The sequence below is a fragment of the Pseudonaja textilis genome, chromosome 2 (assembly GCF_049901715.1).
Source record: "Pseudonaja textilis isolate UNSWEBS1 chromosome 2, rPseTex1.2, whole genome shotgun sequence".
NCBI lineage: Eukaryota > Metazoa > Chordata > Lepidosauria > Squamata > Elapidae > Pseudonaja > Pseudonaja textilis.
This window is the reverse complement of record NC_141991.1, coordinates 155863621-155889567: the sequence shown is the minus strand read 5'-3', so window position 1 is coordinate 155889567 and position 25947 is coordinate 155863621. Positions and strand designations below refer to the sequence as shown.

The following is a 25947-nucleotide window of genomic DNA, read 5'->3' as shown; positions in this document are numbered from 1 at the left end:
ATGAATGTGGGGATGGTTTGGAGATAGAAGTTTGTAAAGCCAGCAGTTGTCTCCTCATTCACAGGGGCTCCCACTGTAATATCACCCAGACCTTCCCAGGATCCAACTCTATGCCATCTTTATACAAGTGCTCATGCAGGATGTCATTTATCAGCTGCATGAACACTACTGGGGGGCCCTGTAGTCCAAACAACATCAGGAACTGGTGGCAGTTAAATGTCATTCATCCCCTTCCTTAATTCTCACTCAATAATATGCCTCCCTCAAATCCAGCTTCGTGAAGATCCTTCCCTTTGCAAGCTGCCCCAACATGTCCATCAACAGGAAGGGGTACATATTTTCTGTACATACCCAATTTAGCTCCCTATAGTCAATGAACAGCCTAAGGGACCCATTTTTCTTTTCTTTAAAAAGCACTGGGGCTGCCATCCTCGGCATGCCCAGCTGAATGAAACCTTTGGCTAAATTTTGGTCTATGAAGGTACGAAGCTCCTCCATCCCCTTAAGTGTCATCGACTATAGCTTTGACTTCGATAACTTGGCCCCAGGCATAATCTCAATTGCACAGTCTGTGGGGCAGTGGGGTGGAAGTGTGTTGGGCACTTTCTCGCTAAAGATTTCAGCCAGATTGCCATACTCTTTACGAATCAGCAGCTCTAAGCTATCTCCTCCCTCTAGTTTATTGGCAGTTTCTGCTTTCTCTTTCTTTTTTCGCAGGCATGTAGCAGCTTCTTTGCACTTCCACTAATTCTCACGGGTTGGATATTTTCCTTTGCATCCGCCATTTGTTTCTATCTCAGTCAACAGGTGGGCTCCATTTTTCCCCCCATGCCATGCCTAGGACTATGGCCTCTGTTATTCCGGGGCGATGATAAATGGAATAATCTCTGTGTGGGTCTTGTTTTCAATTTCACAGGCTCATTTAGGCTGGCACCCCACCCCCTTCTTTAGCTTCTTTAGCTTCCTCAGCTTTATCTTTAGCTTCCTTAGCTTCTCTATGACTTGCGGGCTGATCAGAGACCCAACAGGATCAAGTCCAACAGAAACATTAGGACCCCCTTTAACCCCAAGGAGGAAATTGAAATCTCCACCCTCGCAGTCATAGGGATGATGGGGCCACTTACCAATGAGTCGTCTTTTCGTTCACTCTTGCTTTCATAGAAGACTGGTCCCATCTTGGGAGGGATCGGAGTTTCCTTTCCCTTGCTGGATGGAGGGAAGATTGCACGGCACCACCACCCCTCCCAGGGTAGGCACTTCTGATAAAGTTCCTTGTTCAGTCCCTCTTGGAAATGGTAGACCATCAAGTATTCAGACTAATCTCCCAAGTGGCTGTCAAGGCAGCAGAAATCTTGAATGTACTCTGTTACCAGTTATTTCCCCTGTTTCAGGGCATGGATATGGGCTTTAGTGCCAGGCCACCATTGGGTTTTTGAACCTTTCTCACAGGGCTTGCATGAAGATGTCAAGGTCATCCAGGTCAGGAGTATTTTCACCATGCAGCAACACCAGCCACTCTGAAGTGCTGTCTTCCAGATTGACTGGATCCAGGCCATATCATCTGGGTACACTGCTTCATAATGCTCCGCGTGGTATCAGGGTTGAGCCAGGAAATGGGCTAGGTGGCCTGGGCGCCCATTGAAACAGGCCACTGGGGGAGTGGCATTCCATTCATACCAGGACAAATCCCTGGGGCGGAATTCTAGTTGTCGCCACCGGTGCTGCTGGCTGCAACAGAGGAGGAGTGGCGAAGACCGTCACCACTTGTGCCAGGGTCCAGCTGTAACTGGAGCTGCCGGCTGAAGAATAGCGGGAGTAACCAGCACAACCAGGGGTTTCACAACTCCTGGCCTGATGATGGTGGTGGTGGCTCCTGGTGTTGTCATAGCATGAATCTCTATCTCTATGAACTTCTCCTCATCTGTTCCATGGACAGGCTGCAGCTGGTGATTGGGAGCTTCCACTCAGTAGGGTTGTCCCATTCAGCTAGCAACTTCACTTTCCACTTGGCTACCTCAGACCACATTGATTTGAGAAGGGGGTCTTCAGCTCGGCTATCTTGCCCATGTTTGCCTATTTTTGCCCAATGGGTCTTCAGCCCCTAGTATGGGGCATCCCTCACTCGCTCCTTTGTAACTGCAGTCGATTGCTAGGACTTTTCAGTCTTTGGTTTCAAATTTCCCTCCCAGGCCTCTCTTACATTCCAATGCCTTCCCTCTCCTCTCCTATTACTGTTGTCTAGTTGCAAGAAGAACTGCATAGCGAGTCAACCATGACAAATACATTACATAACTTCAAGTCAGTTGTGGGCTAAGTTAGTCCTGAGTAACATTGAAGAGGTTGAGCTTCTTCAGGCAGATAAAGATCAGCTCTTAATCAGAGCTGAATTAGATAAAGATGCAATAGAGTGGATCAACTCCAGCCTCTTTTGAATTGCACAAAATTCAAAGGTCTTAAACTGCTTAAACTCATGCTGGCAGGAGCATGTAACAGACAAAGGGAAATGTAGAAGTTGCAATTAGAGTTATAGAACATAGAATAACAAGTTTGGAAGGGACTTTGAGGCCTTGTAGCCCATCCTGCTGCCCAACCAGACCTTGTACTATTCAAGACATGGTTGTCCAATCTCTTCTTGAAAACCTCCAGTGATGGAACACCCATAATTTTTGGAGGCAAGGCCATTCCACTGATTAATTGTTCTCACAGTTAGGAAATTTCTCCTTGGTTCTAGGTGGGATCTCTCTTTAGTAAGTTTCCACCTGTTATTACTTGTCTTGCCCTCAAGTTCTTTGTAGAATAGGTTGACACTCTCTTTATGATAGACCCTCAAGTACTGGAAGACCAATATCAAGAGCTAGTTTGATCTAGTGGTTAGCACAGACTGGAAAGCAAGAGACTGACTTCTAGTTCCACCTTAGCCATGAAAGCCAGCTGGGTGATCTTTGTCCAGTTACTCTCTTAATCCAACTCATCTCACAGGGTTGTTGTTGTGGGGAAAATAGGAGGAATAAGATGTGTTGGATATGTTCACTGCCTTGAGTTATTTGTATATATAATAAAGATGGGATAGAAATAAATAAATAAACCATGTCACCCCCTAGTCCTTCTGTTTGTTAAATTAGACATAACCTAGTTCTCTCAAGTATTCATAATATAGTTTAGCCTCTAGTTGCCCCATAATAATATTTGTTCTTTTCTGTACTCTTTCAAGGATCTCAGCATCTTCTTTGTATCATGGTGACCAAAACTGGATGCAATATTCCATGTGTGGTCTCACTGGTCCAATTTAAAGAGGCACTTTCACTTCACATGATATTGATGCAGCCTAAGACCTCATTGGGTTGTTGTTGTTGTTTTGGGCAGCTGCAGCACACTGCTGGCTCATATTTAAGTGATAGCCCACTAGGACATCTAAATCACTTTCACAATGATTACTGTGCCTAAGTGTAAGAACTTAGAAAAAAAAACAGGAAATCCAAACAGAAATCAGAATAATTGCACAAGGATCTCACTGATAAACTGAAAGACAAAAATGATAAATACAAAAAAATGGAAAGAGGAGCACATAACTAAGACAGAATATCAACAAATAGACTAAATTTGCAAAGACGAAGTCAGGAAAGCAAAGACTCAAAATGAGCAAAGACTTGCAACGAAAGTCAAAATAACAAGGAAAAATTTTAGGAAACGGTCCACTAAAGAGAGCAAGGAAGTACCAGGCAGTAGAGCTACTTAATTTGTTATTTGCATCAGTCTTCATGCAAAAAAGGGCTTTTGTATGATTATAAATCACCAAAAGGAGAGCAGAAGAATAAAAGTCTTCACTTGCTTTATAAACAATTTCTGTTATTTTCCAGTTTCAGTTACTCAGTTTATAAAATCCATATCCAAACAGAAAGCAACAATGCTTAAAACTTAACACTTTCTCTTTCTCTGCAATTTTCTCTGTAAACCCTAGGTGCAGGCAGTTTATCCACGTCTAGTAACAATGTTCTTTCATAAACTCCCCAAGGTAGATTGTTACTCTTTCTTTTCTTCATTTTTGCTATATTAGTTTTTTCCCAGCCAGCAGTTGTCACTGTTGCACTATTTTTCTTCTGCTCCTCTCCTTTAACTTCCTTTAACAGTACTTAAGCCGAATCTTTTCCTTTTTAGGGGTTCCAGAGCCATTTATATTCCAAAAAGAAAGTTTTAGTTCAGTAAAAATCCAATTGATTTCCTTAGAATAACCAGTCCAATTTTTCTCTTTTAACTCTTATTTCTTTCCAGTATCTCCAATAGTTCAAATTTCTTGTCCGGATCTATTTCAGCTTTGTGCTTGTTGGCCACTATTCTTAGGGGATGGTAGATAAACAAATCCACCCCCATCTTTTTCAGTCCCAGTATCATTCAGGCCAGTTATAAATTCCTCAAGAGAAGTTGGAAAATTCTCACCCAGTTGCCACAGTGTTCTTCCTCAATCTTCTCTCATTCTTCTCAAGTCAGGCTGTCACAGTTTTGGTCAGGCACACAATGGCCATCTTTTTCTTCCTTCCTGCCAGATTTGAGAGCTTTCCCCCAGATCAAACAAGTTTGCGATCTCCTTGTGATCTACGGAGTGTCCTCTCTTCTTCACCACCCCTCCAGGGTGGCTTAGGTTCTTTGGGACTCGCTGGCAGAAGGAATTTGGTGAACCTTCATAGAGCCCTATGGAGGATACACTATGCTGCTGCAATGTCAGTTTCCTCAAGACTATAATAAAACTGTTTTTATTGCAAGTCTTTGTTTATTCTGAGCCTTTGCTTTCCTGACTTCATCTTTGCAGATTCGGGCTATCTGCTGATATTCTGCCTTAGTTATGTGTCCCTCTTTCCATTTTTGTTCCCTCTTTCCATTTTTGTACTTACCCTTTTTGTCTTTTAGTTTATTAGAGAGATCTTTGTGTGACCATACTAGTTTCTTCTTGGATTTTTTGTTTTTCTTTTTTAATGGTATTGTGTTGGACTGGGCTTCACATTAACTACTAGTACTGCTTTACAAAGTCTTAGTAAGAGCACACCTCAAATACTACATCTAGGTTCAGTCACCACATTATAAAAAAGGTTGTTGAGACTTTGGAAAAAGTGCAGAGAACAGCAACAAAGATGATTAGGGGCCTAGAGACTAAAACATATGATGAATGGTTGCAGGAATTGGGTATGGCTAGTCTAGTGAAAGAAGGACTAGGGTGACATATCAGCAGTGTTCCAATATCTGAAGGGCTGCCACAAAGAAATGAAGGTCAACCTACTTTCCAAAGCATCCAAAGGGAAGACAAGAAACAACAAATGGAAGTTAATCAAAGAGAGATTCAACCTGGAATTAAGGAGATATTTTCTGACAATGATCAACCAGTGGAACAGCTTGCCTTCAGAAGTTGTGGGATGCTCCATCACATAAGGCTTTAAAAAGAAGAAACTGGACAGCTATTTGTCTGAAATGGTATAGGGTTTCCTGCTTGAATAGAGGATTGGACTAGAAGACTTAAAGTCCCTTCCAACTCTGATATTTTGTTTTACCACTGAATTGCATTTTGTTGTATAGTGCCCAGTGTTCAAATCTGTCAAGATTCTTCTGAATCTTATCTTCCAAAGAGTTAGTTATTCCCTCTAGCTTGGTGTCATCTACAAATTTGATGGGCATCATTCTGTCCTTCAATTGATTCTTTTGTAAGAATAGCAATAGCAATAGCACTTACTGCTGGCAGCTGGTGATCAGCAGAAGTAGCCTGCAGTACTGCACTGTGCCACCGTGGCTCTTAAGAATATTAAAGAGTACTGGACCAAAGACAGTATTCTTCCTTTCATGTATATGTAGTTTCATTAAGGCAGACTTGGGCATTTTATGGCCTACAGGCCACATCCGGCCCTTTGACTTTTCCTGGGCAGCCTGCTATGCGGGTGGTAGCAGGGGAGCAGCAGCCCTCCACAGCGCTTCCAGTTTTTCATGTGGCTCTTCGGGAAAATTAATAGCCGACCTTTGCATTAATGACTACATACTGAGTGCAGGTGGTCAGCCAATTGCTAATCCATCTGATTGCGGTACTGTATCCCATAATGTTCTATTCTAACCTAGGAGTAAACTATGTTCTAATTTGTCAAATGCCTTACTGAAGTCTTAAGTAAACATGTCCACAGCATTTTGCTGATCTACTAATTTAGTCACTTTGTCAAAGAAGGCAAAAAACTTAGTTTGGCATGGTCTGTTTTTAATAAAACCATGTGGCTTCTAGTAATTATCTTGTTTGTTTCTAGGGGCTCATAAATCAGCTGCTTGATTATCTTTTTCAGGATTTTTCTAGGTATTCATTTTTTATGTTAATATTAATTAATTACAGATTGATCTATAGTTTCCTGAATTCTGTTTTTCTTTTTGAAGATTGGAACCATATCAGCTCTTTTCCGGTCCTCTAGTAGTTTCCCCCATGTTCCAGGAGATCTGAAAGATACAGTTCAATGGTTCTGAGATTACATCTGGCAGTCCCTTTGAAACCCTGGGATGTAATCCATCTGATCCTAGTACTTGTTTAGAGTGGATAAGTGTTTTCTTACCATTTTCTTGGCCTATTTTGATTTGTATTCCTATTCTGTCTTCTGTGTTGCTGCTTTTGATAGGTTGGATTATTTTTTTCTAGATAGAGATAGAGGTAAAGAATGAAAATCAGTTTTGGGACAGCTATACTGGACCTAATTCTTACAAATAGAGAAAAAGTGTTAGAGGAGGTTGAAGCTGCAGAAACTTTGGCGGGGAGTTACCATGTCATATTGGAATTCGATAAAATGCAGGCACAAGCAACAGAACATAAACAACCAGGGTCTCAGACTTTAAAAGAGGTGATTTTAACAAACTTAGAGCTTGGGAAGGATTTCATGGATGAAAATTTAAAAGGGGGGGACTCAAGATGTTTCGGAAACTCTGAAAAATATGATTATAAAAGCCCAGTCCAGCTCAATACCACTGAAAAAGAAAAATAAGAAATTCAAGAGGAAACCGGCATGGTTGCATAAAAAACTTTGATAAGTTGAAAGAAAAAAAAAAGATAAGTATAAAAATTGGACAAAGGGAGACATACCTGAGACAGAATATCAGCAAATAGCCCGAATCCGCAAATATGAATTCAGGAAAGCTAAGGCTGATATTCTGTCTTAGTTATGTCTCCCTTTCTCCAGTTTTTATACTTATCCTTTTTTAAAATTATTATTATTGACATTTTGAAGTAAGACTTGCAACAAATGTCAATAATAATAATAAAAATTCTTTGAACACGTAAAAAACAAAATAGTCAAGGAAACTAACAGTAAACTAATGAGAGAAATGGCAAGGAATTGAGGGTAGCAGAGAGAAAGCAGAGCTGCTTTCTCTTTGCATCTGTCTTCATGCAAAAAGAAAATAAATAGCCCGACTTACTAAAATCAGAACCAAGACAGACTAGGAATACAGATTTAAAAAGCAAGAAAGTGAGAACATCTGTCCACCCTAAACAAGTCCAAATAACCAGGATCTGATCGATTACGCTCCAGAGTTCTAATAGAAATGGCAGACATGATCTCAGAAGCATTGAAGCCTAACATCAATACTTGGGAGGATCCTGGAAAAGATAATCAAACAACAGATCTACAAACATTTAGAAGCATGCAAAATTATAACCAGAACCAAACATGCCAAAGAAATCTTACTTCATTCTTAGACAAAGACTTAATTGGTGGAAATGCTGTGAACATAGTGTACTTGGAATAAACATTTGACAAGGTAGACCATAACTTACTTCTTTGTAAACTAGAAAAATGTGGGATAGGCATCATCACCAACGGATGGATTTGTAGCTGCCTGACAAACTGCATTCAACATGTAGTTTTTAATGGAACTACGTCTACATGCAGGGAGGTAAGAAGTGGGGTACCCCAAGTTATTCATCCATGCAGATTTGGGCTTTTTGCTGGTATAATTGTTTTTAAATGTCAGGGCTACTGTACATTTAAAAAAAATACATGATAAGCAAAAGGATATTGAACTGGAATTCAAAGGCATTCCCTTGTTTCTCATATTGCGTGAATACATTGAACAATTAGGTTTTGTTAACCCAGTTTAAAGTTTTTTGTGTTGTGTAAACTCAGACAGAGTATAAATTATAGTCTGGATCATTGAGAAGCTTGAAAAGGCTAAGGGGCAAGGAGATGCAACGGCAAAGGGCCAGAAATGAAAGAGTATTTTTGTGTTTTATTTTTATTTTCTTATTTATCCATAAAATCTATATGGCCACCAGTCTCACAAGAAAGAGACTTCTTTGTTTAGCTGCTGTGAAAGGAGGACTGGATCGGGCAGTGACTAGAATTTAGGCTGACATCTTGCTTCAAAAATGGAAAGGCATCAGAAAAGGCAGACAAAGTAAAGGAAAATGATAGCTCTCCACTAATACTGATCAGCAAGAGGGAAGGACAACCATCTTTTGGTAACTGATTTGCTTTGGTGGTTTTGGCATCTTCAGTGGGAAATCAGAAGGATGAAGGTATCTCTGTGCAACTTCTGCTGCAATCTGGAGTGACAATAAAAATTATTGAAAGCAAATATACATGTCCCAGGATAATGTTGCAAAGTCTAATCTGGGTCAATCATCAGGACCAGAGGTTTTGTCTTTTGAGCTTTCAGACTCTTGCTGGAGCCCATCTTCTCTCTAGTAGAGTTTGTGCATGTATGTGGTATTTATATAGTGCCTGTTGTATGTGACTTTAGATGTTGATTGGGGTATGTTTATGGATGGCTTTTAAGACATTAACTGTCATATTTGGGTTGTCCAGCCGTCGCCTTCTAAGTACTGGTGGTAAATCAGCACTCTGACTGAACTGAAGAAGTTTCTTGGATGAGAAGCAAAACGTCTTCAAGGAAAAACAAAGTCCAGTTACCTTTTGAAAAAGCACTTTTGAGATAGAGAAGAAAGAGAAAATCTGGACTCATTCTCTTCCAATAGTTTTATTTTGGACAGGAGATTTCAGGGATCAAGGATAAGAGGCATTTTTATTGTGGTCCACTATGCCCTTGTAACAAACAGTACAGATTTAATTTTCTGTGTGCTTTAGGCTTTATGTTGTAAAAAGACAAAGGGTGTCTTTAAAATGGGGAAAATATTTCCTGTAGTAGAGGCTTGAAGACATCCCCAAAAAGTATAGAGAAACAATATAAACTCTGGAGGAAAAATGAAAGAGAGCACTATCTAAATGCTTTTTGTATAATTTTTTTTCCTTTTAAAAGAAATTCTTTCATTACTGTATCACATTAAAAAAGAACATTTTTAAATATTTACAAAATGTTGATTGCAACTATCAATTATCAATGGATAGTGAGATTATTATTATTGATCTAAGCATGTATAGGAAGGGCCACTTTAGTATAATGGTTAAGATATCAGGCTAGAAACTAGAAGGCAGTGAGTTCTAATCATAGCCACTGCAGAATAAACATGTCGTCTTTCTGCAAATGAGTCTGTTAAGGCACTCACACAGGATCTTTCACATTAGAAAGGCTAATAGGCACTTTATCCAAGCTGTGACTTAATGAGCGAGATTGTACTGGCATTGTTGCTGGAGATTAAGTGAATGTGTGTTTGTCTGCCTTTCAGGTATACAGGTACAACTCCTTCACCACCGCCGGGTTCACACTATACATCTCCTTCAGAGAACATGTGGAACACAGGTGGCGCCTACAACATGAACACAGGGATGGCTGTTGCTGGTACTGTATTTCTTGCTTCTCGGCTAAGATACTGTTTTTCATCCACCTGTTGTTTATTTTGGGTCTAGGACATGAGCAATCAGGATATCAGTAGGTTGCATTGTATCTTTCCATAAAGTTAAAAGGATGGCCTTAAAGAGCTCAGTTCTGAAAGGACAGGATCGATGTTTTTAGGAATGCTTTACAGGAATGCTGCTGCTTGGGACATGGCAGCTTTTTCCTCTGGGTAAATACACTGCTCAAAAAAATAAAGGAAACACTTAAACAACACAATGTAACTCCAAGTCAATCACACTTCTGTGAAATCAAACTGTCCACTTAGGTAGCTACACTGATTGACAATCAATTTCACATGCTGTTGTGCAACAGGTGGAAAGCAGAGGCAGTTAGCAAGACATCCCCAATAAAGGAGTGGTTCTGCAGGAGGTGAGCACAGACCACTTCTCAGTTCCTATGCTTTCTGGCTGATGGTTTGGTCACTTTTGAATGCTGGCGGTGCTGTCACTCTAGTGGTAGCATGAGAGGGAGTCTACAACCCACACAAGTGGCTCAGGTAGTGCAGCTCATCCAGGATGGCACATCAATGCGATCCGTGGCAAGAAGGTTTGCTGTGTCTGTCAGCGTAGTGTCCAGAGCATGGAGGCGCTACCAGGAGACAGGCCAGTACATCAGGAGACGTGGAGGAGGCCGTAGGAGGGCAACAACCCAGCATCAGGACCTCTACCTCTGCCTTTGTGCAAGGAGGCACAGGAGAAGCACTGCCAGAGCCCTGCAAAATGACCTCCAGCGGCCCACAAATGTGCATGTGGCTGTTCAAATGGTCAGAAACACTCTTATGATGGTGGTATGAGAGCCCGACGTCTACTGTGCAGGACGTTTGGCATTTGCCAGAGAACACCAAGATTGGCAAATTTGCCTCAGGCGCCCTGTGCTCTTCAGAGATGAAAGCAGGTTCACACTGAGCACATGTGACAGACATGACAGGGTCTGGAGACACCATGGAGAACGTTCTGCTGCGTGCAACATCCTCCAGCATGACTGGTTTGGCAGTGGGTCAATAATAATGTGAGGTGGCATTTCTTTAAGGGGCCGCACAGCCCTCCATGTGCTCGGCAGAGGTAGCCTGACTGCCATTAGGTACTGAATGAGATCCTCAGACCCCTTATGAGACCATATGCTGGTACGGTTGGCTCTGGGTTCCTCCTAATGCAAGACGATGCTAGACCTCATACAGCTGGAGTGTGTCAGCAGTTCCTGCAAGACGAAGGCATTGATGCTATGGACTGGCCCGCCCATTCCCCACACCTGAAATCCAATTGAGCACCTCTGGGACATCATATTTCGCTCCATCCACCCACGCCACATTGCACCACAGACTGTCCAGGAGTTGGGGATGCTTTAGTCCAGGTGTGGGAGATCCCTCAGGAGACCATCCGCCACCTCATCAGGAGCATGCCCAGGCGTTGTAGGGAGGTCATACAGGCACGTGGAGGCCACATACACTACTGAGCCTCATTTTGACTTGTTTTGAGGACATTACATCAAAGTTGGATCAGCCTGTAGTGTTTTTTCCCACTTTAATTTTGAGTGTAACTCCAAATCCAGACCTCCATGGGTTGCTAAATTTGATTTCCATTGATAAATTTTTGTGTGATTTTATTGCCAGCACATTCAACTATGTAATGAATGAAGTATTTAATGAGAATATTTCATTCATTCAGATTTAGAATGTCTTATTTTTGTGTTCCCTTTATCTTTTTGAGCAGTGTAGTATAAGCTTGACACATGTATGTTCTATTGGCATCTTCCGCCATTCCCGGAAAAGTCTTGATTATGTTACAATAATGGTTATGTAGTGTATTACATTTGTGTTATCTATTGAGATAATATCCAGAGCAGAAAAAAAACTAAGTTGTCTCTTACCAAGTACATGCATAAAGTTGCTTTTTATCATCTTTCCTCTTCCAGTTCCCAATCAACATTGACTGTTCTTATTCTCCTGACTGGGAAGTTGAGTCTAAAGCAAGGGTGTCAAAATCATGGCGTCACGTCATCATGTGACATATCACAACTTTTTTTCTCCTTTGGGGGAAAAAAATGGGTGGGCGTGGCCAGCACATGACGTATGCGGGCCGCAAGTTTGACACCCCTGGTTTAAAGAGTCCTTATCCACTGATGTCAACCACAACTGTGCTATCACTTGTCTGCCATGCTTCTCCATTCTAGAATATAATTTTGTGTATTCACGTATTTTGCTGCCCTGCATCCATTATACATAGGTAGAAAAGCTTTCAGATTGGGCAGCCAATTTGTGGCTTATAGAGTGTGGTGCTGTATCTGCACCTGCCTAAAGAGGCTCCTATGTCTGTAAGTGCTTTTTAAGTATCCAAGTGTTTTTCCTATCCCAGAAAAAGGTCTGTGTCTTGAACAGCACCTTGCTCACATTTGACTCTTATTCGTTTCTAATGTGCTGCAGGAATGCCCACAGCCTATGATCTCAGCAGTGTGATTGCAGGTGGCACTAATGTTGGCCACAACAACCTTATTCCTCTAGGTGAGTTTATTTGTATTGTGCAGTAGATTCTGGCTTAAAGGGGGAATCCTAGGAAGCAGTCTTGGTGGCAGACCTGAGGAGCCCAGATCATCACCATCACCTTAGTATTCTTTGGGGCTTTATACCTGGCTCAACACTTGTAGGCAAGCCCTTTGGAAAGCTAATATATCCTGCTTCATCTAAATACTCTCCTCTGAATGCCTGGTAGGGTGTATGGACCCTTGGCCACAGAATTACCTTTCCATTTTTTGACCTTGTATTTTGTCTTTGTTTACCCTCTTGTGAGAAAAATGTACTCTACCGCCATAGAACTCAACATGAATTTAGTTCCAGAGTTCTGTTATTTTACAGTTTTCTGGTTCAGAAAAACAAGTTTTGAAATGGTTGAGTTTTAAATATCTGTTTCCGTACAGTGTAATTGAACAAAAGTACCTGCAACGTAAGTGTCTAAACTTGCTATTTGCATTAATATTGACAATTGAATGTTTATGTAATAGATGGATAAAACTATTATGGCCAGAAGGCAGCAAATGTATTAGGAATAATTCTCATTGCCCCTGTTTTTTCTCTTTTGATCTCTGTGTTTTTGTATCTTGACTTCCCTGAATAGAATATAATTTTTATTATGGCACAGACCAGAATTACAGATAGAAATATATTAAAATTGTTAGACAAAACAGGATGAAAAATAATGCAATTGGTGGTGGGTTCATCAGTAGGCAGTCAAAATCTCCCTAATTTTACAAGCAATATAACCTGATTTCCCTGATGGGTAAGAAAACAAGGGTCTGCAGAAAGACTTGTCAAGTCTGAATTCTACATATTTAAATACCTACAGAAATTGTGTTTCCATCTACATGAATGGTATAGATTAGGCAAGATCACTACAGAGCTCAGAGCTTTGACTTTTAATAAAAAGTCAAACAACTCTCAGTTCTTAGTGGCCTTTGTTAAAATAGACTGTACCCCCTACTGGATATCAGAGGATGGATAATCAGAGGATATCAGAGTCTGTGGAAATCTAATAAAACATAAACAGTGTATTTGCTATTGGAATGAAAAGTAGCAAACCAGGACTGTTTCCTTGCAAAAAGGATATCTTAAAGCTTTCTAAGTACTTAGTACATTTATGCTTTGGTAATGTTAATATCTCTCGAGAAGTGAAACTCCAGTGAACCTTTAGAATAAAAGCAGAATACAAGGGATAGGTGGACATTATACCACCTTGAACTTAAAATGACTTTGTAGAAGAAACTTCTGTCCTTTTGAGTATTAGATATTATTAATTAATTAATGAACCTTGACAGCAAAATGGGTTTGAATCAATTTTCACCATCTCTATATGTTCTGGGGACTTTTTAGTAGAAATGAGAATGAAAAACATGGCACCTTGTAGTGTAAATGAATCAAATGTGCCTATTCTCCTGGTATGTCTGAAATATTGTTTCTGAATTGATTTGTCAGATACAGCTGTGATGCTCAGAGCTGCTAAGTTACTAGATAGAACATTAAAAATATGCTGCAGAATTTTGCCAAGAGCATAGGAAGAAACAATGGAAACAAAACAATGGGAAGAAACAACATACTCTATGGGGGATTATATCCTTGCAAATTCATTCAGGTATAGCCAAGAAAGAACTGAATTTTAAGGCAAAGCTAGTTAGATAAAATATTAATTCTGTAAGTACTAGTTTTAGAACCCATATGAACATTGTATAATGACAAAAAAGATTCTTCTGTTTTCAGAGATAAGAAAAAGTGCCTAACAAGTGCCCATAGGTCCTTTTGCATGTACCACAATTTGAAGAGGGCTGAATCTCGTCATCTGCTTGCCAATTAATGTTACATTTGAGAAAGAGCTCCCAAATATCTGCCCAGCATATTCAGGCCCAAGGCATTCCAGATGAGATAGGTTTAGGGTTGTTGGTTACAGGATGCAAATATAAAAAGATTTGCACATCTCAAACTTGCTGATATTAGCATTGTATCAGATGAAATGAAATGGTTTTTTTAAAGGAGACTTTATATTTGAGCTGATTTCCCTATTGATGATTAGATCATCCTCACAGCCACTTCAGTGTTCTATTAAAGTATTTTCTTAGGAACAAACTGCTACTTTTAGGGTCAGAACAAGTAGAGGGCTATATTCTTGGATAGGATACTCCTGCTCCCCAACGCTCCAAATCAAATCTGCTTCTCCCCACATAATTTTATCAAAACTGTGGTTTCTTTGTCACAGTAGGTTATAATATTGCCAAGATGGAAAAGTGGTGTATCCAGAGAAGTTATGGAGAGATTAATGTCAGTCACATTCAGCCCAGCCTTAGATTTCTAAAATTTAATATTCCACTTGCTCCCTTTAAATTTGTGAGAAATAGCTTGTGTTTGACCTTCACGTAAATGCAGGAGAAATAATTCTCAATTCCCAACCTCCATTCTTGCTTATGATGACTCAGTGAGTTGTTAATCAGATGCAGTGTAAGAGATTAGACCTTTTGCACATGGCCTGTTTTTGGACTCGAGATGGGTGAGGCATCTGTAATGTGTGTACTTGCAGATGATGGAAACGTGTTAAAGATGAAGTAGCCCCATGTAGAGATTAGGCCTGTCTGAGTATTTTTCTTTTTTCCCAAGCAGCCAACACTGGGATTGTCAATCACACCCATTCCCGGATGGGATCCATCATGAGCACAGGGATTGTCCAAGGTAAACCTGCCCTTGGGCTTTTTTGGAACTGAGGGGAAAGTGGCCCTGTGTGCTCTCTTCTCCTCTGTAGGATTTTGAACACTTTGGCTGAGAAAAGCAGCAGGCAGCATGTTGGGTTGAGAAGGGGCAAATACTTTTACAGTACATTTTGAAACTGACATTATCCCTGAAATTGAAACTAAGCTAGATGAAATTCTAATGGAATAAATTCTACTAGCTCGTTTTGGCATCAGTCCAGTTTGTATCAAGGCAGGTTTTGGGGCACTGTGACTATTGACTGGTTTATTCTGGCTTGAGTTTTCAGGGGCAAGAGCCTTTATCTTTGGTGCGTAATGTGGACTAGAACTGAGTTGAACCCATTGGCATCTTGTCAGTCCATGTAAAAGAGGTAGCAAGCTCTTCCTTATAGATGAAGCTCTAAGACAGCATATTCCCTCTTTTCTATTACCCCCATCCTCCCATGCCATTAAAACTACATTTTGCCGGTTATATTACAAAGTGTGAGGTTTTGATTTTAAATTGAAATTTGTTAGATCAGGAATGGATCTGGATCCATTTTTTAAAAACAGATGGCTAGTTGTGCTTAGACATTTTTGCTGAAAACTAGAATTCCTTCTGCTATATCCAGCTGAATGTTTTTCTCTCCTGCTACAGGCTCATCTAGTGGCCAAAGTGGAGGAACTTCAACTGCTCATTACCCAGTCAACAGTCAATTTACTATGGGGGGACCAGCCATTTCTATGGCGTCCCCCATGTCTATCACCACCAACACAATGCATTATGGGAGCTAAGAAACCCTCATCCCTGAACTGACAGCATCAGGAAACCAAATGAAGAAAAAGTACCACCTCCCCACTGTATCTCATCAGTTGGCAGTCAATTCTTTGGATCTCTTCTGCCCTCCAATAGGTTACCCAGAGATGGTCCAATCCTTGTACAATAGAAGACAAAAACCCACTGGCTTAATAGCGGATTTGTACACATTTTTCATGAAATGTTGGAAATCTCAACTTGCTCAACCACGACTGAGTTCCTGTGCTTACTGAGTCTTACAACCTATCATGTCAGTAATAGTATCATTCTTCAATCTGCCATGACTGATTTGCATTAGGCACAGGCTTAGATCTGAACTGCCATAGGGCCTCTAACATGCTCTAGGCAGTCCACCAACAGAAACTTGATCATTTATTGCTACACTCCCAGTATTTTAAATGAAGGGGCTGCAGCTGGCTGTAGAATGGGCACAGGTAAGAATCCAGCAGCATATCCATGTCGATTTCTTAGGCATCCCAGGCTCTGGGCTAGTGTTTGTAGCATTATTAAGACTTAGGAGGAATATCTCCTGGGAAAGACAAAGACTTATCAACTTCCTGGCTTTCAGAAAAGCTCCAGCATCTTACTGTTGTAAGTCTTGGGCCATGTGAAAAGTATCCAAGATGAAAGAAGACTGTTTTATATGCCACAAGCATCTTATCAGCAGGTCTGATGATTGCCTGTCTCTTGGGAATATTGATGTAGCATCAAAGGGTTAAAAAATTTAAAACACAAATGTACCAAAAAATACTGTTGCTGGCTGAAAATGGTTTGTGTATCAATTTCCTGTTGCTCATTTTAAACCCAATCCTATTTTCTGGTCTATTCTTAAGGTGTGACAGCAGCTATGATTAGTTCCTCCCTTCTGGGCAGAAGTGGATGCCAAATGGTTTAGTATGTAGACTTGTCTGCTTCCCACAGTAACCACCAGGGGACTCTAAATAGATTGGCAGCTATTATGGGGTCCCTTTGTAGTACTTTTATGTGTAATTTGTAACTCTTTCTTTTTTCCTTCCAAAGAGCCTCAAGCCAATATTTCTTAAAGGACTTGACAAGTAACTGTTTTATGGAGGAGAAAAGTGGTTTACTTAAGGCAATGTTCTTTGGGTCCCAATAGTGGCTGAATTGGGGGAAGGGGTGGGACCATTCTGGAGAACCTTCATAGTGGCTGGATTGTGGGTCTATAAAGCCAATTGTTGGTTCTGGCTGATCAACGATTTTGTGACTATTGAATAAAACTGGGAGGGTTTTGAAGATGTTTGTAATGGCTGGTTTCCCAATCTCAGGTTTAGATGAAACAGCTTAAAATTTTATTTGTATTCACACATCCACTGGACAATCCTGTTTTGAACTGCAGTTGAGAGAAGTGCCTTCCCAGGAGAAATGTACCTCAAATGATTTGACTTCCCTTACATTGCTAAAGAGCTGCCTGTTTCTTTCTTCTAGTCATAGTTAAGAAAGTTTAGGAAATTAACTTGTTTCCTGTTAGGCTTCTTGTGGCTACCTTTGACGTGATCACAAGTCACACTCAGACAAGTCCTGGATACAGCAGAAGTACTGGCTTTTTAACAGACATCCCTGCAAAGATCTGCTCTATATTAATATAGGAAGTTAAGAAAAAGCTTTCCAGAGATGGTAGTTTAATTCAAATTAGCCTTGCATGCCAAAGAAATTAAATGGCTACATTAATTTTAAGTGATCTTTTGGCTTATATGAGAATTTTACTTGTATAGTAATTATTTGCTAAACCCACAGGAATGCACCTATTTAATTAAATTTTCCTGTCTTTTTCTCTGTTGCAAGTGACTAGGATTTAGCTGAAATAGATGTAAGGGATTCATGCAGCCCATCTCTTCTGTCCTATTGCAACAGACACACACACCGCTACAGCAGAGCAAATGGCAGCTGCATCAACCAAAGCAGCTCTGAATATTTAGAATTGTCAGGCCTCACAAGTGGCTTCTAGTGTAAGCTGCTTCCTAAATCAGGTGAACTGCTGGTGTGCTCTGCCTGGCAGCAGCAAAACAGTGAATTTTGAAATGGTAATATATGACTTTGCTTGGCCCACTAGCAGGATCTTCTTCCTGGTCAGGGTTTTTATGTCTCTTGAGTAGGGTGTCTTGAGTGGTCTATTCTTTCTTCCCTGATACTGGATATTCAAGATTGATGTCTGTAAAAGAAGCAATTCAATAGAACAAATATTGGGGAGCGATCCAAAGGTCAAACCTTTCCAAAAAGTGTGATTCTGCATTTCCATTAATATGGATGAGTAAGGGGATAGTAATATTTGAATTAAAATACCTGCATATTTTTCAAAGTCTAGTGCAGGGTGTTATCAGATTCCTTTTCCCTCTGCTGCAGTAGGTGAGGGTGTATGCTTCTGCTGTTGAGTTGCTGTTGTATAAGCAATAGGAATAGAAGATGTGATCCTTGGTTTCTGAAAAAAATAGAGCTTCAAAAAGACAAGATTAAATTGGTTGAAGCAGGAATCAAATAGGATTCTCCACCCCGCCCCCACCACCAATAACCTGGATTTCATCATAGTCATTGCCCAATTTCTTAAAATGTTCAAAGGAGCAAAGAGCAGCTTTTTTATTTCAACCCCTGGCTTCACAAATACTGCTCATTCTTCTTTCTCTCACCCTACCCCTCCCAACCCTAACTCTTACTCTTCACGATAGTCTGATGAGTAACACAGTGTTCAAAGATGTTCAGTGTTCTAACATCTTACACTTTGCAATTTGCAACTACACACTTTGAAAGCATTTAACCTTTATTTTCGACTTAGAGACATGCATTACAGATACTGCATTTGGCCCTATTAAAAAGACTGAATCCTAACAGAAAAAGGATGATTATACAGGAAAAAAAATATATACTCTTAACTGAAACACAAGTCAAACTCTTTCATAAAATATACTCATCTTTTGCTCAACAAAAACCTAATGATGCTTATTGTCCAATCGTCTGTTTCTCTCAGCAACTGAAATATACTAGTACAGAACAGAAGATACAAACCTTGCATCCAATAGCTAGAAGGATATGAAGAGAAACAATAATGGCCATTATAACACAAGCAGCTGGCTTGCTATCTGAACGGATAACTGGCCAGAAGGTAAGGACCAGAACTGAGCCTGACAACCCTATTGCAACTATGATCAGGAGCCACTGCAGCCATGGGATAGGGATTAGCCACAGAATCTATGGAGGAAGATAAGAGTGAATCAATGTCAAAATTTTCAAGGTCACATTGAAGAATTCATCTTTCCCAAAAAGTGGCAATTCTTTCCAAGAATATATTCTACAGAAAATGAATGATAAATCTGCCAAATGCCTGACAACTTACCGCAGTAGGAATGTACACAAAGAGTGAGTAGCCATAAATGCACACCATTTCCAGAAAAGAATACACATCAGTGGTGACATGGGCTCCCTTTCGCCAATGTAGATAGCCCCACAGACCTAAGGGTACCAGCCAGGCATAGCAATAGATAACTATGCCTGCAATAGTCACTGCACAAGAAGAAAACTCTTATTAAATGCACCATTCCCTAGCAAGAACTAACATTGAAACTTGTCATAGACTTCTATCATATCTAGAAAGAGAAGGGAATGGGAATTCATAGAATAAACTATGTTTTATAATAGTCTGTAAAGCACTCCTTTATTATAATTTTGATTTTTTTTCTCCACCTTTATATAAAATTCAAGATGGCAAAAGTGCCTAATATTCCTGCTTCCTATTTTTCCTGCACACCCCTGTGAGGTGGGCTGGGCTGAGAGATAATGACTGCCCAAAGTCACTAGATAGTTTTCATGCCTAAGGCAAGCTCAATTTTTTTTGGTGTCTGGGCAAACTGTTTCTCAGTACTGATAAATAAACAATATATCAGTTCGTTCCAATTCTAAGGGGATTAAATAAAGATTGGGAGGCAGGATTTATATGTTTTTAATCATGCTCTTTATTTGCACATTTTAAATACAAGACAAGGAGATAGTTCTTTACTTCTCATAGCCAAAAAAGATATTCATCAATATGCATGAATCAGGAGCCATGGTGGCGCAGTGGTTAAAATGCAGTATTGTAGGCTAACTCTGCCCACTGCCCAGGAGTTTGATCCTGACCAGCTCAAGGTTGACTCAGCCTTACAAGTAGGTAAAATGAGGATGCAGATTATTGAGGGCAATATTGTAAACCACTCAGTGTGTCTTGTAAAGCACTATGGAGTGGTATATAAGTCTTAAGTGCTATTTCTGTGTATCAAAATACTCAGCAGGCAACAAAAATATTTTCCCACTTATTTATCTTGCCTATTCTTGATATACCTACACTTATACGAACTAGAGTCACTCCACAGTACGATGGGTGGATATAAATTTATGTGTTTTTGTATATCAATTATACACAGAAAAACAATTAGCAGTATAATTCAACCAGTAATATACTAGCCTCAGAAGTTTCTGGAAGTACTTCCAAATCGAAATCTCACCTTTGTGGAATTGAGGGCTGTAGTGGAAGGAGGAGTTCCCTCTTTTTTCCAGGAAGTAAGATAAGTTACCGCTGATGGCTAATGTGAATACCAATGTGGCACAGATCCAGAAAGGTCCTGTGAGGAGCAAAAGAGCCAACACCAAAGAAAAGAACAAAAGTATAAGGAGTCTTGAAAGGAATAGGCATCTTAGCAGAGAATGCAATGGAAAAAAGAAAGCCATTTTTATAATAAAACAAAGCAAACATTGCAACATTGCAAAGCAAACATCTATAATAGAACAAACATTGGGTATCAGTAGATTTTTCCACCTTCCTTAATTTTATGGAAAATAGGGTTTGAGGACAGATAGGATCAACAGCACTAAAGCTACATTCCCATTATCCGGGATAAGGAAAAGGAGAAATGACACCATTCAACTGAAATGTTATAGGGTTTCCTGTTTGAGCAGTGAGTTGGACTAGAAGACCTCCAAGGTACCTTCCAACTCTATCATTCTGTGGCCAAATAAATAATATATTATTGGAGTAGGAACTTCTCTGGACTCACCATAGAGGTCAGGATTGTTCTGCAAGTGATGCCATACAAAGTTTTTCCCTGGTAGCGGAAATAGGGAGCCTTTTATTCTGTCCAGCACCTGATAAATAGGAAAAGACCATGCTTCAGCAATTTAACTCCCAAATTCTCTATAAATGTGGGGATGCCCAACTTGTTGGTGCCAGGATGCTTACAAAAACTTCCCTTAGCAACCCACTTCCTATCTTAATATTCTTGTATTAAAAATGGCATGGTTGAAAGCCAACGGCCAGTTTTCAGCAGAATATTTATTTCATCAAATGGACCCCATAATGCTTGCTTAGGAAACTTTTTAAAATATGCCCATCCATTGCTCAAATAGCAAAGGTAAGCAGGGACAGCAAAGAGGTTTCTCTATGGAGGCAGAGCAGCGGAAATAGCTCTTTGTATTCCAGTGAACTGGGATGTGTTTAGCAGATATGTTCCTTATAAAACTGATTTGTGCATGAGCATGCTCAGCAGCAATTTTCAAGAGCACTTTCAACTGTTTTTATAACTGCCCCCCCCCAAGGATTCCCTGATAAATTTAATAGGTATCCAAACACATCCAGATCTATCAGACCGCAAAAGACCACTGGAGGCCTTGAACAAACCCTCACACTTGGACACCATTGTTCCTATTGATGCTATAATTGCAGAGGAAATCCATGTATATTCATTTTAAAATTATTTTTATAACCAACAGAGTACCTCAAGTGAATTTCAGCTATTGAAAATATATCTTAAAAGGAAAATTCCTACGCTGAATTAATAAGAGTGCAATGACAATTCTTGTTTTCACAAACTGATCTTGAAACCAGATTCACAGCACAACACAAACAGTTGAATTGCAGGGCTCTGCTTCTGACCAGGAAATTAAATAAGCAGAACAAAAAAATATATTTGATTACCCAGTCCTTATTTTTTTGCTTTAAGAAACCATATATATGTGTGTGTGTGTGTGTGTGTGTGTGTGCATATAACTCAAGGGAGCAAACATATCCAACAACTTTTTCTTCCTATTTGCTCCACAACAACCCCGTGAGGTGAATTGGACTCAAAAAGATTGACCCAAAGTCACCCAGCTGACTTTTATGGCTAAGGTAGGACTAGAATTCAGTCTCCCAGTTTCTAGCCTGGTGCTTTAATCACTAGACTAATACATTTTTCATTGTAGCTGTAATTCCACTATCAGTTCCCTATCAATGACCTCAATGATTACAGACCAGTGGCACTCACTCCTATCATCATGAAGTGCTTTGAGAAATTGGTCTGCCAGCACATCATTTCTGGCCTTCCGCGTACATTTGATAAACATCAGTTTGCATACAGAAAAAACAGATCTACAGAGGACGCTATAGCCATCACTCTTCACACTGCTCTGACTCATCTAGAACAGCAGGGGGGGGGCGCTATGTGAGGATGCTTTTTGTGGATTTTAGTTCTGCGTTTAACACAATTCTTCCACATAGACTAGTGTCTAAACTTCTGGACCTTGGGCTTTCTAATTCAATCTGCCTTTGGATTATGGATTTCCTGTCCGGCCGCTCACAGAGGGTTAGCTAATCATACCTCTTCAGCCCTTATTCTTAACACTGGTACACCACAGGGTTGCATATAAACTCCCTTACTCTATACTCTTTATGTGCATGACTGCATTCCCGTTCACACTAGTAATACTATTGCTAAATTTGCAGATGATACAACAGTGGTGGGACTTATCTCCAGGGGGGAATGTGTCTGCCTACCGAGATGAGGTGGACCGGTTGCTTTCGTGGTGTGGAGACAATAACTTGGTCCTCAACACCAATAAGACCAAAGTTTATAGTGGATTTTAGAAGGAACAGATCAGACATCCAGCTCTTGCTTATCAATGGAGACCAAGTGGAGCAAGTGGCCAGTTTTAAGTTTCTGGGTGTTACCCTAAAAGAGGACCTGACCTGGGGTGCTCACATTGCAGCACTGGTCAAAAGGGCTCAGGAGAGATATTACCTGAGGCTTCTCAGAAAACAACAACTGGATGAAAAACTGATGGTGACCTACTACCACTGCACCATAGAGAGTATCTTAACTTGCTGCACCTCTGTATGGTTTGCCAATTGCACAGTGGCAGATAGGAAAGCACTCCAGAGGGTTAACGTCATTGCCCAGAAGATCACTGGTTGCCCTCTCCCCTCTTTGGAAGAGGTTTATAGCTCCCGCTGCCTTAAGAAAGCTAAAAACATTCTCAAAGATCCATCTCATCCTGGGAACCCTTTTTTTGAACTATTACCATCTGGCAGACGGTACAGAATAATAAAAACAAGGACAAATAGGCTGAAAAACAGCTTCTATCCCAGGGCAGTAGCTCTTTTGAATTCTGCTGTATAGTGCAGTGTTGGTGTGGTGTCGGGTGTTTCCGGTTCAATGTGTGAAGGGTGAAGGATGTGTGTTTGTGTTTATTTTCATAGTCATGGTCATGATGTGCACTGAAGATGGTGTTTGATTTCATTGTATGAGGTTCAATGACAATAAAGTAAACCAAACTAAACTAAACAAGGATTGAGCCATGAAGAATTAATCATGAATAAATGAAAGCATTACTTTCTTTGTAATGGTACTTTCCAATATACTATAATACCTTAGATTCAAAACAGATGTTAATCTGATCCTTTTAATTCAGTTCGATTTAGTAATGAAAGTCAATGAGTTCATTCTTGTAGACTGCAGGTAATAGGAATTGGAAAGTAATGGCCTTCTCCTATTTTGCAGAAATTAATTTCTAATTAAACTATCAGAACTATAATATGGATTTCTATGAGAGTTCAGATCTCATGCAAAAAAATCTGTTTATAACAAAGTATTTTCCTTCCAATTAAAAACCAATTTTGTGCATAGAACAATATTTTCCTCATAAACAGCTTTAATTGATGGAACTTGTCCCTTGGAGTTTGCAAAGGAACCATCTGAAATAAATTGGAGGGGAGCAGAGTAGAAGCAAGTCCTGTCACATACACAGGTTTCAGAAGCATAGGGAACAACACATGATGGCCTAATAATCATCCTCTTCCCACCTTCAATACTAAGAAGAGGACAAAAATCTTGTTAATGTTTATTCAGTGTTTTACTTTTTTAGTGTCAAGCAATAAAAACTTCGTACCGGTATAACACTGGATTCTTCTCAAAAATTATGAGGTTAAGGAATTATTTAATTAAAAGAATATTTAAATGATTGCTATGTTTAAATTCTATTTCCTGAATTTTGGAGTTTAGGCTTCTCTAAACAAAAATTTTTCAGGAGAGTTGAAGTAATTTTGGCACATTAGAACTGCTTTCAGAATTTGGTTTTTGTGTTTGCCTTCAAAATATGGATTCTAGTACCTGATACGTGTCAACATTGAAGAAGGCCTGGTAATATTCAAATGTCCAGAAACTGGATTGCTTCTTCTGGAAGCTCAAGAGCTGCAAGAATGAAAATGGAAATTACTGCTTTCTTCATGTCTAGGAGAGAAAAGGAATATACAGGTAGTCATCGAGTTATGAATGTAATGGAACCTATCCATTCCATTCATAACCCAAGGATTCGTAGGAGTGAATTGGGTAACTTGAACATGTTCACTTCCTCCTTTCACCCATGTATTTGCTAATTGAATGTGTGGCTCATTAAGTGCACATAAGGTCTCTCAGGGTGGGGAAGGCCATGGGGGGACCTAGGGATAGAACAGGCCACCTGCTTCAGAACCCCCAAGGCCTCCCCTAACTCACTGAGATACCTCATTCTCTCCTGGGGTCCCCACAATTGGTCCCTCCCCATCCTGCTGCACCGGATCACTTACCTTGTGAAGTTCTGTCTCCTCTCCAGCCTGTTTCTTTGCCTACTCCTGGCAAGCGGCAAGAGCAGAGGGAGAGCAGGACACGCATGCCCTGCTCAGCTTCTCTGGCTCACCGAGGCTGCCTACCATTTCTAGAGCAGCGGGCAATCTCGGTTGACTTTCCTCCAAAGACTTCAAGCCTCCCATTGGCATGCAAAAACTTTTTGTGCACAGACTGGAATCTTCTGGATGCCCTAATCTCACAAGACCTTCAGACACCCATTCTCTGCAAAAATGGATGATGCCTGAAGTCACAAGAGATCATGGCACCCAGAAGCTTTCAACCTCTGGCTGAAAAGTGTTTATGCACCTATGGAGCACCAGCTCATACGGTTTGAAGAGGCCTTTGCCAGAAAGAATGGAGCCCCCTGAGGGAGTGCACGTCGCTGTTTTCACCAGGAAAGGCCTCTGCTGGAGCAAACAGAGCCCCCAGAGGGAGCATGCTTGTGTCACTACGGAGCTCTGTTTTTGCCAGGAAAGACCTTTTCTCAAGGCTTCTGCCAAAGAGAACAGAGCCACCGGAGGGAGCGTGCTTCACTCCAGAGCTGTTTTATGGAGGGAAAGCTTCAATGTTTCAGACCTTCTCTCCATTTGCAAAGCCTTTTACTGCAGATCTTGCAGTAGAACACAGTAGAACACATTTGCAAAGGACACAGGTACCAAGAGATCATGAGAGATCAGTAGCATGAGATCTTGTCCTACTGATCTCATGTGATCTTGTGGTACTTTAGGCTTCTATTCTCTGCGAACTCACCAAAGAGCTGAATTGCCGAAACAGGCCAAGAAAGCAAAAGCTCTCTAGATCTTCACAAGGTGAATATCCACAGGCCTAGTGCCTATGAAGACCCGGGGATGGGGGGGAGATTGGCAGGGCAAATGTTGCAGACCCCCTGCAGTCTGGGCGAAAAATGGCCACGGTGCTGCAACATTTGTAGTTTCGGGACATGTTTGTAAACCCTAGGGGTGCTTATTGCGTAACTTTGAACATTCGCTAACGTTCATAACTTGGGGATTATGTTCAGAACTTGGGGATTATTGGCATTAAAAATTATAAAGGTAAAGTACAATGAATACAATACATACAAGGTACATACAATGCATACAAGGTAAAGTACAATGCATACAGTATCTGCAACATCAAATAGTTACAACATAAAAAGCAGTTAGTTCAAGATGGAAAGGATAGGGTCGGGAAGCAGGTCAACACCTACAGAAGTTTCCCAATGCTTTTCAA

At 40.4% G+C, this 25947-nt stretch overlaps 2 protein-coding genes across 12 annotated transcripts in view; one reads left to right on the top strand and one right to left on the bottom strand.

Annotated features, from left to right (window-relative positions):
• Positions 1–17071, top strand: part of CARM1 (coactivator associated arginine methyltransferase 1) — an 85735-nt gene extending 68664 nt beyond the window's left edge. For 4 of the 6 annotated variants that reach the window (XM_087926073.1, XM_087926072.1, XM_087926077.1 and 1 more), the window contains 4 exons: positions 9632–9744; positions 12221–12298; positions 14936–15004; positions 15659–17071. In XM_087926073.1, coding sequence (XP_087782199.1) covers positions 9632–9744; positions 12221–12298; positions 14936–15004; positions 15659–15795 — 397 coding nt within the window. In that variant the 3' untranslated portion in view covers positions 15796–17071. The remainder of the gene's footprint in view (positions 1–9631; positions 9745–12220; positions 12299–14935; positions 15005–15658) is intronic. The other 2 variants (XM_087926076.1, XM_087926074.1) reach the window with 1 other exon arrangement.
• YIPF2 (Yip1 domain family member 2) overlaps positions 1–25947 on the bottom strand; it is a 453467-nt gene that overhangs the window by 422653 nt on the left and 4867 nt on the right. For 2 of the 6 annotated variants that reach the window (XM_087926079.1, XM_087926082.1), the window contains 7 exons: positions 24223–24303; positions 20857–20944; positions 20308–20424; positions 19164–19330; positions 18836–19018; positions 18119–18269; positions 17441–17987 (listed from right to left, as the gene is read on the bottom strand). In XM_087926079.1, the coding sequence (XP_087782205.1) occupies positions 18153–18269; positions 18836–19018; positions 19164–19330; positions 20308–20424; positions 20857–20944; positions 24223–24303 (753 nt within the window). In that variant the 3' untranslated portion in view covers positions 17441–17987; positions 18119–18152. Of the gene's footprint in view, positions 1–17440; positions 17988–18118; positions 18270–18835; positions 19019–19163; positions 19331–20307; positions 20425–20856; positions 20945–24222; positions 24304–25947 lie in introns of those variants that run through there. The other 4 variants (XM_087926081.1, XM_087926083.1, XM_087926080.1 and 1 more) reach the window with 3 other exon arrangements.